The following is a 13,952-nucleotide window of genomic DNA, read 5'->3' on the forward strand; positions in this document are numbered from 1 at the left end:
AGTAGCCAGCGGATGCCTACACATCAGTGGGCTGATCGAAGATGGCTCACTCTCTTATCATCGGGACTCCGATTACACACAGAGACATGGCTCATGGATGTAAAAGACGTGGAGAAAATCAAAAGTGTGGCTATACTGCACCAGGCTTGATACAACAGCACGCGATGCAATATTTGCAACGTAAGATAATTGCTGCCAAGAGCGACGACACAACACACCTGGTGAAGCTCTTGACTGTGCATGGAATAAAATTAAGAGCAGAAAGTTGCTCTGTCTTTGACTGCAACAAGACAGAGCCAGTGCAGTCATCGTCTCAGTGCTCTACTGCCGCCAAGCTTGCTTCAACATGCCCACCATACGAGCAGTGTTGGGCAGTAGCGTCGCTACAAGTAGCGCCGTTACTAGTTTAACTACATTTCTCAGTAGCTTGGTGGTAGCGTCGTTGTTTTCTGAATCAAATCAAAGCTCTTTTACTGACCGAGTAGCTTCCACACACGCTACATTTTCCCAAGCATTTCTGAAGGATCAGTAAGTGACGCCACCGCCACATACGGATCTGTATGTGCAGCCGGTGGAAGAGGTTCCGTGTGACAGTGACATCACGTACTAATCCTTGGCCTGATGTCGGTGACTTTACTGCAGTGGAATAAAGACAGGCACGGTTGCGTTTACTTTCTGTTGTGATAGTTGTTATCTGGCCACCTCTTCCTTTAGCGAGGAGGAAACTTTGATATGTAGTGGCAGAAACTTGTTTCCATGAGATGAGATGAGAGATTTCTCTCTCTCTCTTTCTCTCAGGCCTTTTGCCATGAATGTTTAGGTTGCATTGTTCCCAGAGCACAAATTCACATATAAACAATAAAAAATAGATCATTAATAAACAATGAAATGACATTATAAAAACTAAAGAAAGAGGGGAAAAAAACACAATATAGCCCTATGTTACATTGAAAATATGTCGTAGAATTTTGACAAGCAGTAGAATTTTTCAAAGGAACAATTATTAAAATAAACAATATTAATGATAATAATGTGATAATTAAGTTACTTTATACAAATAACAATGGTTCTCAGTTTGTTAAATAATAAAAATTCAATTAAATTGGTATTGAAAAAGTATCGTTCAAGAACCGGTATAGAAGTCGAGGTATCGTATCGATATCGAAAATTATTGAACGATACCCAGCCCTAGTAATGAATGTGTGACTGAGTGAGAGCAGGTAATGACTGTCAATGCAGAGCAGAGGAAAAGGTAAGCACTCACGTTTAGCAGTAAGTGTTTAGTGTAGGTTACAGTTTGTCAGTGAATAAAGGCTGCAGCTAAAGCTCCCATGTGTAAGTTATTTACCAGCTGCTGGAAAATTAAGGGGGTTATCGCATGGAAGATGATGTGAGGCAGGTTCATGCTGCATTGCCTGCCTACGTTGAGGGCGTACACTACAAAACATCACCTCAATCCAGCATCATTGTTAATGGTATTGAATGTCATACTGTCAGGATTTCTAAATGTCCTGGTAAATTGTAATCCCTTCATACCGCCAAAAACCTCCCATTACTACTGAAACTATGGCACCAGCAGGAATCAAAGGCTCAAGAACTGCTAAGTACTACTAACAATTATTCAAATACTCCGAATTGCTGCATTAGGAGTGTATTCAGCTCAACAACAAGTCAAATAATTTCTTGGCACTCACCTTGCACCTTATTAACACTCAAAAGTGCAACACACTTCTGTGAGAGATTAAGCTGTGTATGGGTGTTTATCAGTGTGGGTCAGATGGATAGTCAAATGGACAGCATTACTTAAGCTTTCACTTGGCAAATAAAAGTTACAAACTAGAAATTATTATTAAAAGAAAATGTTAAAAACAGCTGACATGGCTGATTAGACCGTCCATACATTGCACGCCCTTGCAAACGAGTTCACACAATGCTGATTAAGCCCATCACTGCCAGATGAATCTCTGTATTCACAGTATCTCACTGTCAGAAGGGGAAAAAAGCTTTGCACTGCAGGTTTGAATGATCCATCAAATTAGATAGAGTTTTTTCAACTGAAAATAATAAATATGATCAGATGGTTATACCTTTAAAACGAGAAATAATATGATGCAAGTTTATGAGTATAGTGCACAGCCCTACTATATGGAGGACTGATCCTGACAAATTCAGAAATAAATAAATGCTCAATAAAACAAAATATATAGTAAGATAAATAAATAAATAAATAAAAAGATAAATAAATGTAATTAAATTAATTAATAACATTCATTATTTTCTGACAAAAATAATTAAAGTAATTGTCATTTGCTGCCCTAATTCAGTTTGCATATTCTTTACTCACGCAAACCATGTCAGTGATTTTTAAAGGTCCCCTGAATACAAAACAAAAACAACCAAACGGACTTTTTCCTGAAAAGTTAAAAGACAAATTGCAATATGGAATCACCCAATACTGAAAATATCTGCATTCTCCTATTGTGCCTTTCTTCTTTTTTGTCTTGACTTGCTTGACATGACTAGTAGTATGGAGGACTGATCCTAACAAATTCAGAAATAAATAAATAAGCATCCAATTAAATGCACAAAAAATAGGGAAAATAGATAAATAAATGTAGGCAGTAATTAAATTATACAATGAGACATAAATGTATATATCTGTTTTAATTAGCTTCTTTACTTATTCACCTTTGTAATAATTACCTTATGTATGTATTGTCCGTTATAATCTTCAACTTTATTTATTAATTACTTATTTTTTAAATGTATTTATTTATGCGTGTGTTTTAATATTTTTGTCTGTTTTATTCTTTCTTTGCATTTTCTACCTAAATAAACTAATCTTGACAGTTATCATTAAGAAGAATTTTGTGCTTCTGTTAAATGTGATGCTATTAAGCCGTGTTTTATGTGTGGCGATGGAGTCGATTTAAAGTTAACTTTACCGCACTTAACCAGTCGAAATGATTTAATGTAGGCTAGTTACTGTACTTCTATGTCTTGCACAGAAGACAGAGGAGGAGGCATGTGGAGAACATAACCACATTCATCAGAGGAAAAGAAGGAGGAAAAGAAGGAGAGCAACAAGAAAATAATCCCTAAATAATAAAATAAATTCTTACATGCCTTGTTGTTTATGTGTAGATACAGAGGAAGAATGGGAGAACAGTACACATCTCATCGTTACTGTGCGATTATAGCGCATGGGAGAACAGTGGGTACTTTTAATACAGCCCACACCCCTAATATTACTGTGTAACTGCAGAATAAAAAGAAGAAAACATTCAAGATTTTTTACAACTGTCTGCATAGTTTATTCATCTTGTGTAATGAATGAAAATAAATAGGCCTACTAGGCTCCTCTCTACTTTGACATTTAAGATTAGCTGTGTTTAATCCACCTTCATACACATACGTGACATTACTACATTAGTGTATAACTTGAGAAAGTTGTTTTCCGCTCCAGCCTGCCTAAATGAAAAGCATTTTTGGGATTAAATGGGCTTTATTAGCTGCTGCAGTGCAGGATGAACTAAGAACAGACGCATTTCTCAACTTAATATTCTAAATCATGTAATGAAGAAGAAATGCATTATAAATCCTGGGACAAAATCTGTCCACAAATACTGTACAGCATATAGTCTGATGAACAATCCTTGTGTTTTAGCTGACTTGGGCAGTGAAATGTTTCATTTTTTAATTCATGTGGTCATAGTTGTCCACAACTCAAATCAGAATTTAAGGAGAAATGTTTTATACCACCTCAAGAAGACTTCCTATCAGAAAGGAAGGTATTTCAATGTACAACTGCAGTACTTCAATCTAAGTAAAGTAATTAGTGTTATTTTACTTTTAATAGACGCATGTAACAGGTTTTATACTTCCTGTGAATATAATCCAATTAGTCCTATTTTCATACTGTATATCCATTGTGTTAATACCTTATTTTGAAAACCGGACATTGTGGCATGTGTATCTTTGTGCCAATTTCACAAAGTCCGACTTAATTTGATAAATTATGTCGTATGTGGTGCTTGCATTGCGTACTACTGACACTTCATTGCCTCTCTTCAGATAAGACTCTCAGACTGCAACATGTGTCTTTGTAAAGAGAGAAACAGACAGAAAAAAAGTCTCTGCCTTTCAGCTCGCTCTGCTCCGTTGAAACTGAATTTACCGTAAAGACTTGAATACGAGTACTCTCCAGATTTAGCTGCAGCTAGCTGACTGTGTGCTTCTCCCTTTACCGCAGTTCTGTTTCCATGCATGCAGCAAACTGAAAACACTGTCTGTCAGAGAGTCATGGCTGGTAAAACTGTCCTCAGATAGAGTTGCTAATCACTTCTGTTCACTAAAGGAAGCCATCTCTTGTGACTGTGTGGGGAGCAAAGCTTGTTGATGTTTCAGTTTAGAGTCCACCGCTGTTGTCTGACTGATCCACCAATAGTGGAGAAGTTTACCCCTTGAGACATAGCCCCTCCTCATTTGCATAATGAGACAGATATGCATAGAGAAATGTAAAAAGGACAGGCAGAAATAAATGCCATTGGGGAAATAAACAGGGTAGAAAATGCAAAGAATAAAACAGACAAAAATGTTAAAACACACACATAAATAAATACATTTAAAAAATAAGTAATTAATAAATAAAGTTGAAGATTATAACGGACAATACTTACATACATAAGGTAATTATTACAAAGGTGAATAAGTAAAGAAGCTAATTAAAACAGATATATACATTTATGTCTCATTGTATAATTTAATTACTGCCTAATTTATCTATTTTCCCTATTTTTTGTGCATTTAATTGGATGCTTATTTATTTATTTCTGTATTTATTTCTGAATTTGTTAGGATCAGTCCTCCATACTACTAGTCATGTCAAGCAAGTCAAGACAAAAAAGAAGAAAGGCACAATAGGAGAATGTGTCAGAATATCTTTTTTATGATTATGAACCTGCAGATATTTTCAGTATTGGGTGATTCCATATTGCAATTGTCAAATGTCTTTTAACTTTTCAGGAAAAAGTCTGTTTGGTTGTTTTTGTTTTGTATTCAGGGGACCTTTAAAAATCGCTGACATGTTTTGGGTGAGTAAAGAATATGCAAACTGAATTAGGGCAGCAAATGACAATTACTTTCATTATTGATTCATTATTAAAAGTTTTGTCAGAAAATAATGAATGTTAATAATTTCTAGTCGATTAATCATTTCAGCTCTAGTCAAAAATCAATAAATTATAACTTCAAGATAGATCTTTTTAATTTTTAAATTTTAATTTTTACTACTATTTACTATGGACCATGGTACAGAATAAAGTTAACTCATTTGAACTGAAAGTTGATTTTCATGTTTCATGCGCTTTAGAGTGTATCTTGTAAGAGACATGGCGTCTCAATGGGGAATTCCTAAGTGGGTGCACTGAGGACGGAGCATAAAAAAATAAATAAAAAACTACTCAAAAACCACAGTGAAGCCTGAATCAGCGGTATCTCACTTCTAAGACAGGCCAGCCAAGGCAAGGCATAGAGGGTTCTAACAGTCTTAAGTGTATACAGTCATATCTGTAAAAGCTAAATCGATACAATCCAAGCAGTTATCTATAAACGGGCAGTTATTATTTCTTGACAAAGATTAAGGAAATGCATTAACATTTATAAAGCTAGAGTTTTGAACTAAGCACTCAAGCCAGGGTAAGTCAGACACATTGTGTAACAACATATCTGCAGCTATCTAAAGACTTAACGGAGGAAACAAAACCTAATGCGGCAGCTGCTGATGTCAGAAATATAAACATCATCATGTGAGAACTGTTAAATAAATGTTGGTGTAGTCCAGACTACATTTCATGATAAAAGTGTTACAACAAGAATATACAGCATAATTTATATTGAATTGCACAGAATGAAATTCTGCCTGCTCTATGCAAACTCTCTTATTCACAACAAGAGTAGTGGTTCTGTTCATGCGGAACAATTTTAGTGTCTTTACCGAGTCTCTGTCTTCTATTGAGAGACACAAAAAGTGAACCTACAACCACTTAAGTCTCCATTAGCCTCATCGCAGTACTGCATGCAAAAAATGATACCAGTGAACTTTCTTTTAATCAGTACAGCTGTGGATAGGGTCACTTCATCACCAATGAAACGGCACCACCCATTCAGGGGTCGAAAAGCACTCTGGAGAGGAAGAGGCATTCAGACATTTCACACCACTGTCTTACAGTCCAGTAAACTGGTGTTCAAGGATAAACTTAACAATGAGCACAATACAGAAAACACAAGCCTTGAAAAACTTAATGGCCTTTTAAAACTAAAATATTTGGTAAAAGTCAAAGACTTATATGAAAATTTTATCTCATTTTGAAAATTTTAGGTCTATAATCTTAAATAAAATAAAAAATCTGTCATCTGTCCAATGTGTCTTACGATATGGGTGAACTGGGTTATTACATAATTTTCATTCTTCATTATCCAACATTTAGTTAATATAGTTGGCTATGATCATATTATGAAATACATCCCGTAAATCCATCTCCTTTACTAGCCGTTGGTTGCAATGGCTTTTGGGTTGAACAGGGCAGTGCAGGCCACATCCACATTAAACAGGAAATTGAGTGGTGAAAAACCACTGCATGTGCTCACTTATTTGTTTTAAACATTACCTTGTCTGCATCCACTTTTCCTCTTATGAACTCCATCCTCCAGAACTGCAGTGCTTGCTCAAGAGAGAGGCCGATACCTTTGAGGAAGAGGCCGTACTGCATACGCCCACCATGGCGGAGATGGTGGTTCTCTCTCAGGCTCTGGTGAAGCTGCCTCATACACAGTGGGAATGACTTTCCTGAAAGCTGGAGGCAGACAACAATTAATGACCAACATGCAGATATGGACTACTATAATTTATCAGTACCCGTAAAACTCTTTTTTTAGTCTGGCTTAATTTTCCTTCGTTTATTTCATATCTCCCTTTTCTATGGGACACGTGAAACAAAGTGAGTTGATTGATTAAAATTGTATATTGTACAAATACACTTTCTATTCATTCCGAGCTCTGGGCTGCCAGAATTACCATACAAACCTCAATTCTCCCCTTTTACTCCACCCGTTCCCAAGCACAATGGCACCTTGGACTTGACATTTTAAGAATAGATGGTCAACTTACTGAATCAATTTGTTCCAAGGAGATTTTCCCAACATTCTTCTGGATGCTGTAATCCTGTCCCACATACGCATGACTAAAATAAGAAAACAGCGGGGAAAAAAAATCAGGACAGTGATGAATTACACTCAATTAAAAATATTAAGGCAATTTTAGAAGCAATCAGGGCTGCCATTAGTATATTTTCTGAGGGATGTTTCCTCAAACTTAACAAACTTAAAACTACCATCTGATTTATAAATTGATGACTTTGGCAACCCCTCGAGTCCCGTGTGTCAGAGCTTTATATCTCATTGTGTTAGAGATTAGTGGCCTGCCCACTAATCTCTAACAACCTGCCCACTAATCCCCATCAATAATCAGGAAAAATGACTTCTTCCATCCCTGTATTCATGTTCGTTTTTATCTGAAGTAAGATAAACACCTTCACTGGGTTCTGAGCTGCTCTACTTTGCAAATGAAGCTGAAATTAAGTCTGCTGCTATTAATTTAATGAAAACGCATGTGCTGTTGCCAATTTACATTAACTTTCAATTGTGAACAAGTTTAAGGTTTTTACAGTAAGTCATCTATTAGCAGAAGTTTGCAGCAGCTCTATTGTTTGATCAAACATGATAACTACATGGGTTTTTCCTGCATCGAGAAATTTTTGGAATCCCCCAAAGACGTTTTAGCAAGCGCCAAAGGAAAATCTCAAGCACCAAAAAGCTAAGTAAAAAGTAGCATTTCAAATCTTCAATTTATCAATAAATAGCAATTCATCAAAAAGACGTTGAGCAAGCAGAACATAAATTTAAATACGACGTCTTGACTTCCAGCAGTCACCTCTCCTCCTGTCTACCGCCGCTGTATTTTGCATACAGCATTTTGCAATTTACATGCAGCTGGCACTAGATTTATAAACCAGCTCCTGCGTTGGTTTGACTGCGCCTGAACGCTCCGCTACGAACATATCGCTAAAGGGAGACATGCACCCTTCGCATTAACCAAACTAGTATTCCCACTAGTGAGAAAGCATCTGACAACAATCTCATGTTGTGTGCTACATTTATGAAAGGACAACTGGTATCTGTTTGGACATTAACAGCTAGACAGCCAGTGGAGCCTTCAAACTGGATCCCGTGTGCAGTGCTTAAAGTGGACCGGTGCTCATCAGTAGTAACGTTACTACATTTTACTCTTTGGCATACCAGGACTTTTCTTGACACCGGCACTTCTCACAAGCTGCCGCTACTCTTCGCTGTCCTCTCCATATCAGGTTCTCTGGACGCTATGTGACGCTCACCTGTTCCTGTTCTCGCCCGCCTGCTAATCTTTCTGTCGGCGGAGAAAGATGAGGGAGAAGCTCGGGTGCTTTTCATGCAGCCGTGAGCATAAAGTAGCTTGTCAATCTCACTTTTCGTTAACCGCCGAGATGGGACGGGATATTAAAAAAGGTTGACGTGTTGTTCTGCATGAATAGGAATGATTATTGACAAGTTAGCACTTAGTAATAACCAATGACTCACCACCGTGTGGAGATTTTTTTATGCACAATAATTTAATGAATAAAAACAACCCACAAAAATAACATTGCTGGGTTTTTTTTTACAACTGTAATTAATATTATAGTTGTGGTAAGCTATAGTAGCCTATACTATGATCTGAAATTATAATAAATTCACTAACATTTACCCTAATCAATGCTTAACCACAGGGGTATAATATCAGAAAACCGGTTTATTTGTGAAACAGTTGAATTTGAACTAATAAGATGTTTAAATGTTACAAATATTGTATAAACTACTAACTGTATAAACTAGACTAGGCAGACAATCCAAATAAAATGTAAATATAATCAAATGGCCAGAAATAACAAGAAAAGGCATAGATTTCGGTCATTTCTTTACGTGTACTGATCATCCTTACTGTCGCGCGTGGTCAAAGACCCATTCTGAGCCAGGAAACACCCTGCATGTAAGGTGCTTTTTTGTAATGGGTAAAATCTAAAATATACCAATGGGAGACTTATTAAAAGAACATGCAGTTTTGGTGCAGTACTCAGATGAAGAGTCAGGCTTGTGTTGCATTTTGGGTGAAACATAACCCGCAAACACAACAACATGAGCAACAGCTGTTACTGCACCATTCCTGTCTTATGGAAAACAACTTGCAGTGTGATCACAGCACAGACTCTGTTCACAGTTGCTCACAGTAAGGCATTAAGTAAGTATCAAACCATATGGAATTCAGCATATGCTGGGTGTATAATGAGCTCTGTTTAATCAATTATTTTCACCATGAAAAGCACGTTTTTACAGAACTTAGCAATCTATTCCAAAAACAACTACAGGGAGGAAACATGGCCTTCATTACTCAACAACCAATATGTCCCACCAAATAAAGAGATACAATACAGTGCAGGAGAAATTGTAGAATAAACAATGCCCATCTTTTATAGTCCTTCTTACTTCAAGACTGAATAACTTTAACAACAGGAACACATGATGCTGCACATGTATCCAGTCCACAACATCTGGACTTGTCTACAAGGACAGATTGAGTTGACTCATCCAGCAACAATCTACTTTTCTATAGACTCCTGGCAAAGTGGCAGCCACGTTATTAATCCTGCTGCTTACCTGAGGTGGTTAAGGAGCGGTTGGAGCCGTTCATCAGAATGCACTGCTGGTAACGAGCGGGCTGTCAACTGCAGAGGAGATGGACATCATGTGAATTAGGGTCAATAGTGTATGTCAAAGGACTAGAACCGCCTAACACTGCAGGTTAAGTGCAAAGATTAAGTACAGTATTACACAGAACAATGAGGCCACAGCTCATTATCTTGAACAGGTTGAATAAATGTTATTTTAAAAAAATAGTACTTAAAACTAAAGTAAGAATACGCAATCACTTAATTAAGAGTCTCACATTTTGATATGAAACATGTAAACTATTTAACCAAACATGTAAATACACCATAGTGTCTATGAGAAATATAAATTTGTGGGTTGTTGGTGATTCACATTTTAAAAAAGTAAATACCTGGCCACAATTACAAGTCTCGCAAGGATGTCGTGTGAATGCTTGGCGGATTAAATGCCATTAAAAGTGATAAACTCCCCTAGCTGTAAAACAGGTCTATGATTTTCTTACATAAAGTTGAGCAAATAAACATACACCTGAAACAGGACATTGTCCTGAAACATCTGAAGCATATGAAACTAGGGCTGAAACGATTTATCGATAAAATCGATAAATAAAATGCTTCGACACAAATTCTTTGCATCGATGCTTCGTTTAATCCATGTAACTATACAGCACAGTGTTTCGCACGGACATTTATTACTGTCGCACATCGCGCTTACGCTGTGAACAGGACAGGATTATAATGTAGCCCTTTGCAAAGTGGAGGAAGAGAGAGAAAATGGCGAGGGACAAAGAAGAAAGTGTCCAAAGTATGTTATTATTTCATGCTAAAGAAAACAACAACTCAGTCCGTCCACCATAAAACAAAACTTATGTCGCCTTGGCAACAGCACGACGGCAGCTGAACAAAAAGGTGTTCTGCCAGCGGACCACAGACAAGGTAACAGTAACAGCAACTTTAGCAATTAACTGAAATCTTGATTGATTGTTGAGTAGAAGGCTAGCCAAAGTAAGCCGCAGTCCTCAGCTGAAAATGTGCACACGTGCGTTTGTTGTTCTCCTTTTGGGCCGTGAGTTGTAACCTCACAGTCATGAGTTAACTGCATGTCGGGAGCTGTACCTTTTAACTCCCCTCCAGCTCTCTGTAGCTCAGACAATCCCTGCTACCTGCATGTGCTAATCCATCCTTCACCCATATTCTTTGTCTTTATAACTGTTATCTTTATAATAACAAACAACAGCTGTTTTATGTGCAGGATCGCTCATTTCCCGTTTCACATTTCAGGTGTGTTTTCTTGACAAAACGTGGTTTGGAAACCTGCGTCGGGTGACGCAGCTGCTGTCAACTACTGTAGTGAGTGTGTGTGTGTGTGTGTGTGTGTGTGTCCCTGTCACCGATCAGTCACGTAATGTGAACACCACACGACTTCAAGACTCCCGTCATGACGGCAGGTTGTGTGAACGGCACGGCCATTGGCCGACGCTTAAAGTCGTGTAGGCTGCACGAGCCTTTAGTATAACTTATATAGCACTGAGGTGATGTGTGTGTTTGTAAAGCGGCTGTCTAGTAGCTGGTCTGATGTTTGCTGTATGGCACAGTATGAATTTACAAAAGGGCTGATAAATATCTATCACCTATAAACATGCACAGCTGATCCTGTTAGGGGGGCACCGCCACCGCCGCCAAGCAAAAGTACTTCTTAAACGACGCATCGATGAATCGTTTAAATAATCTATCAAAGCTTCGAATACTAAAATCATCGTTAGCTGCAGCCCTATATGAAACAACTGCCAGATGATTCCTTACTATCCTCCTCTACTCCCTCTTGACGTTTGGTTTTGACATCCTGTCTGAAAACATAGTTCAGCTTGGTCTGAATTTATTCAGCTGTGAGTCTGGCTGTTATTTTTTTTTTATTTAATAGCAAACCTACAGATGTACACACATCCCTCCACAACGAAGAGCTGTACTTAGTCTAATTGCTTTATACACGACTCCAATGAGCAACACAAACCATTTCAGGGTCTGCCTTACAGATACACTGAACACAGTTTAATAAACTAGATATTTTCTGTTAAAACGAACATCCAACCAGCAACTGGTGTCATATGGAGAAGCAGCTTTCAATTTCTGCTATGTCCCCTTGTCGTCCCCACTGGAGGAGAATAACCATTATAGTAACACAGAAACAGTCATAATGGCACAGTTACAAGAAAAATAGTTTTGGAGCATTATTCCATTCCAACAGTTAGTGGTCCGGATAATTACCAGGAAATGGGAGAATGGCGCAACGGGGACCAAGTTCCTCTTTTTATTTGTTTTTCTTTTCCAATTTGGAAAAGACGGTCCTGCCTGTCCCATGATGGAGGACATGTATTCAGGTTAAATGAAGTACATGTTGTCCACTATGCAAACAGTAGTACAGAGGTAATGATCTTCTATATTATACCAAAAACAACTCACATTCTACAGTGTAGTTTTTCAGAGTAGAGTGTAATTCTGGTAATCAAGCTTATTCCAGTGTGCCAGTAGTGAGTTTTAGATGAGTGCTTCAACTTGCCAATATGCATGACAGATAACTGGCCAAACGGAGCCGGACTCTTTGGCCCCATTCACACTACTGTTTTAGTTTACAAAACGGAGAATTAAAACTAATACAATCTCATGTCAAAAACTCTGTCAGTTGCACCGTGTCTGCTTTGCATGACTTATAAGACCCAATCAGAGAGCAAAGCATGAGCATCTGCATCATCATTTCTGAAGTCCTCCGTTTTTGCCTGTCTTCACTAAAACGCCCTCTGGAGTTTCAAAACAAAAAAAACTTTGTTTTCGCCATTTTGGTCTGGACGGGAGGTGCAAACATAGCAAAAGGTCTCCGTTTTAAAACAAAAATGCAGTAGTATTGAGGGGGCCTTTGTCATGAACACAGGCATTACCTGGAAACGCAATGACTGAAGGTGACTCCTCAGTTAAATAAAAGAGGCAAACCTTTGTGCAAACTGCCGAATCATATGCACAAAAGCAACAAACTGCCAGTTCCAAGGTAGACTCAAACAGCTGTTTCTGAAATGCTTCGCATCTGGTGTCTCTTTTGACAAAGGCTTTGTTTTTTTAAACTCAACATCAGCCTCAAAACTCCTGCATCGGGGCTGGGCTCTAATAGACATGGGCATGTGGCCAGATGAAAGTCTGGGACACGTAGTAGGTTATATAACCTATTATATTTTGACAATAAATGTAACTACCTACCTACCTAGTTGGTTGTAGCTATCAAAGTAATTCTTGACAAATATGCTTGCTTTGATCTAGCAATGGTGTTTCTAATGCAAATCTTCTCTTCACCACTATTATCACGTCTTACTAAAATCATAATGCTTCCACGATACGATACAATACGATACGATACGATACAGGTATAGAACATAAAAATATTGTTGGGTGATAACACATAAAATCTACATAAAGTCACCATTAGAAGGGTTGAGATCCCAATCACAACAGCAATGACTTGCAGGTCTGTGGTTGTATGTCACCTATATTGTAGGTTCATTAATAGTCTATTCATCAAATATTTAATGCCACTGCCTATGGTTGCTGAGCATGCTCGTAGCTGGTCCTTTGTCAGGACCCCACCCCATGAGGTAACTGAACCCTGGTTGTCTCCTCACATGTATTATAAAGAATGCCTCTGGTTCCCAAAACATCATCCCTCAGGGCTTTCAATGCATTGCACAAGCATGCTGATATTGCGCCTTCACAGACCCCCTTCCACAGGCTTTAAATAAAAAATTTAAAAAAACATCACACCCGTAGGGAAAATAAGCACTTTCGTACTAGCTGTCCCCGGTCTTCCCTCCAGACATTTTATGTCACGTGTGCATACTTATTCACCTCATTTGAACCCAACTTTTCCTTCAGGGCAATGAAAGGAACAACCATGGTTGCAATTTAATAATTTGCCTTATAGAACCAAGCGTACTGTACGGACAAAATGTATTTACATAAAACCACATGTACAGGAAGTGGACATAACAGAAACACTTACAATACAATATTTAAACACGTCTAGTATAATGCAAAGTGAAGAGGTACGTTTCTTAAGTCAGTGTTGGTGGTGTTGTATTGGATTGCATTACATAACGCAATGCGTTTCTATTA

General features: G+C 38.0%; 1 protein-coding gene across 2 annotated transcripts in view; it reads right to left on the reverse strand.

The window, feature by feature from the left end:
- prim2 (DNA primase subunit 2) overlaps nt 1-13,952 on the reverse strand; it is a 38,034-nt gene that overhangs the window by 14,900 nt on the left and 9,182 nt on the right. For both annotated transcript variants that reach the window (XM_046070467.1, XM_046070468.1), the window contains exons 8-10: nt 9,787-9,854; nt 7,169-7,241; nt 6,669-6,854 (exon numbers count right to left, since the gene is read on the reverse strand). In XM_046070467.1, the coding sequence (XP_045926423.1) occupies nt 6,669-6,854; nt 7,169-7,241; nt 9,787-9,854 (327 nt within the window). The remainder of the gene's footprint in view (nt 1-6,668; nt 6,855-7,168; nt 7,242-9,786; nt 9,855-13,952) is intronic.

This window comes from Micropterus dolomieu, linkage group LG15 (assembly GCF_021292245.1).
Source record: "Micropterus dolomieu isolate WLL.071019.BEF.003 ecotype Adirondacks linkage group LG15, ASM2129224v1, whole genome shotgun sequence".
In the NCBI taxonomy this organism is placed as follows: Eukaryota; Metazoa; Chordata; class Actinopteri; order Centrarchiformes; family Centrarchidae; genus Micropterus; species Micropterus dolomieu.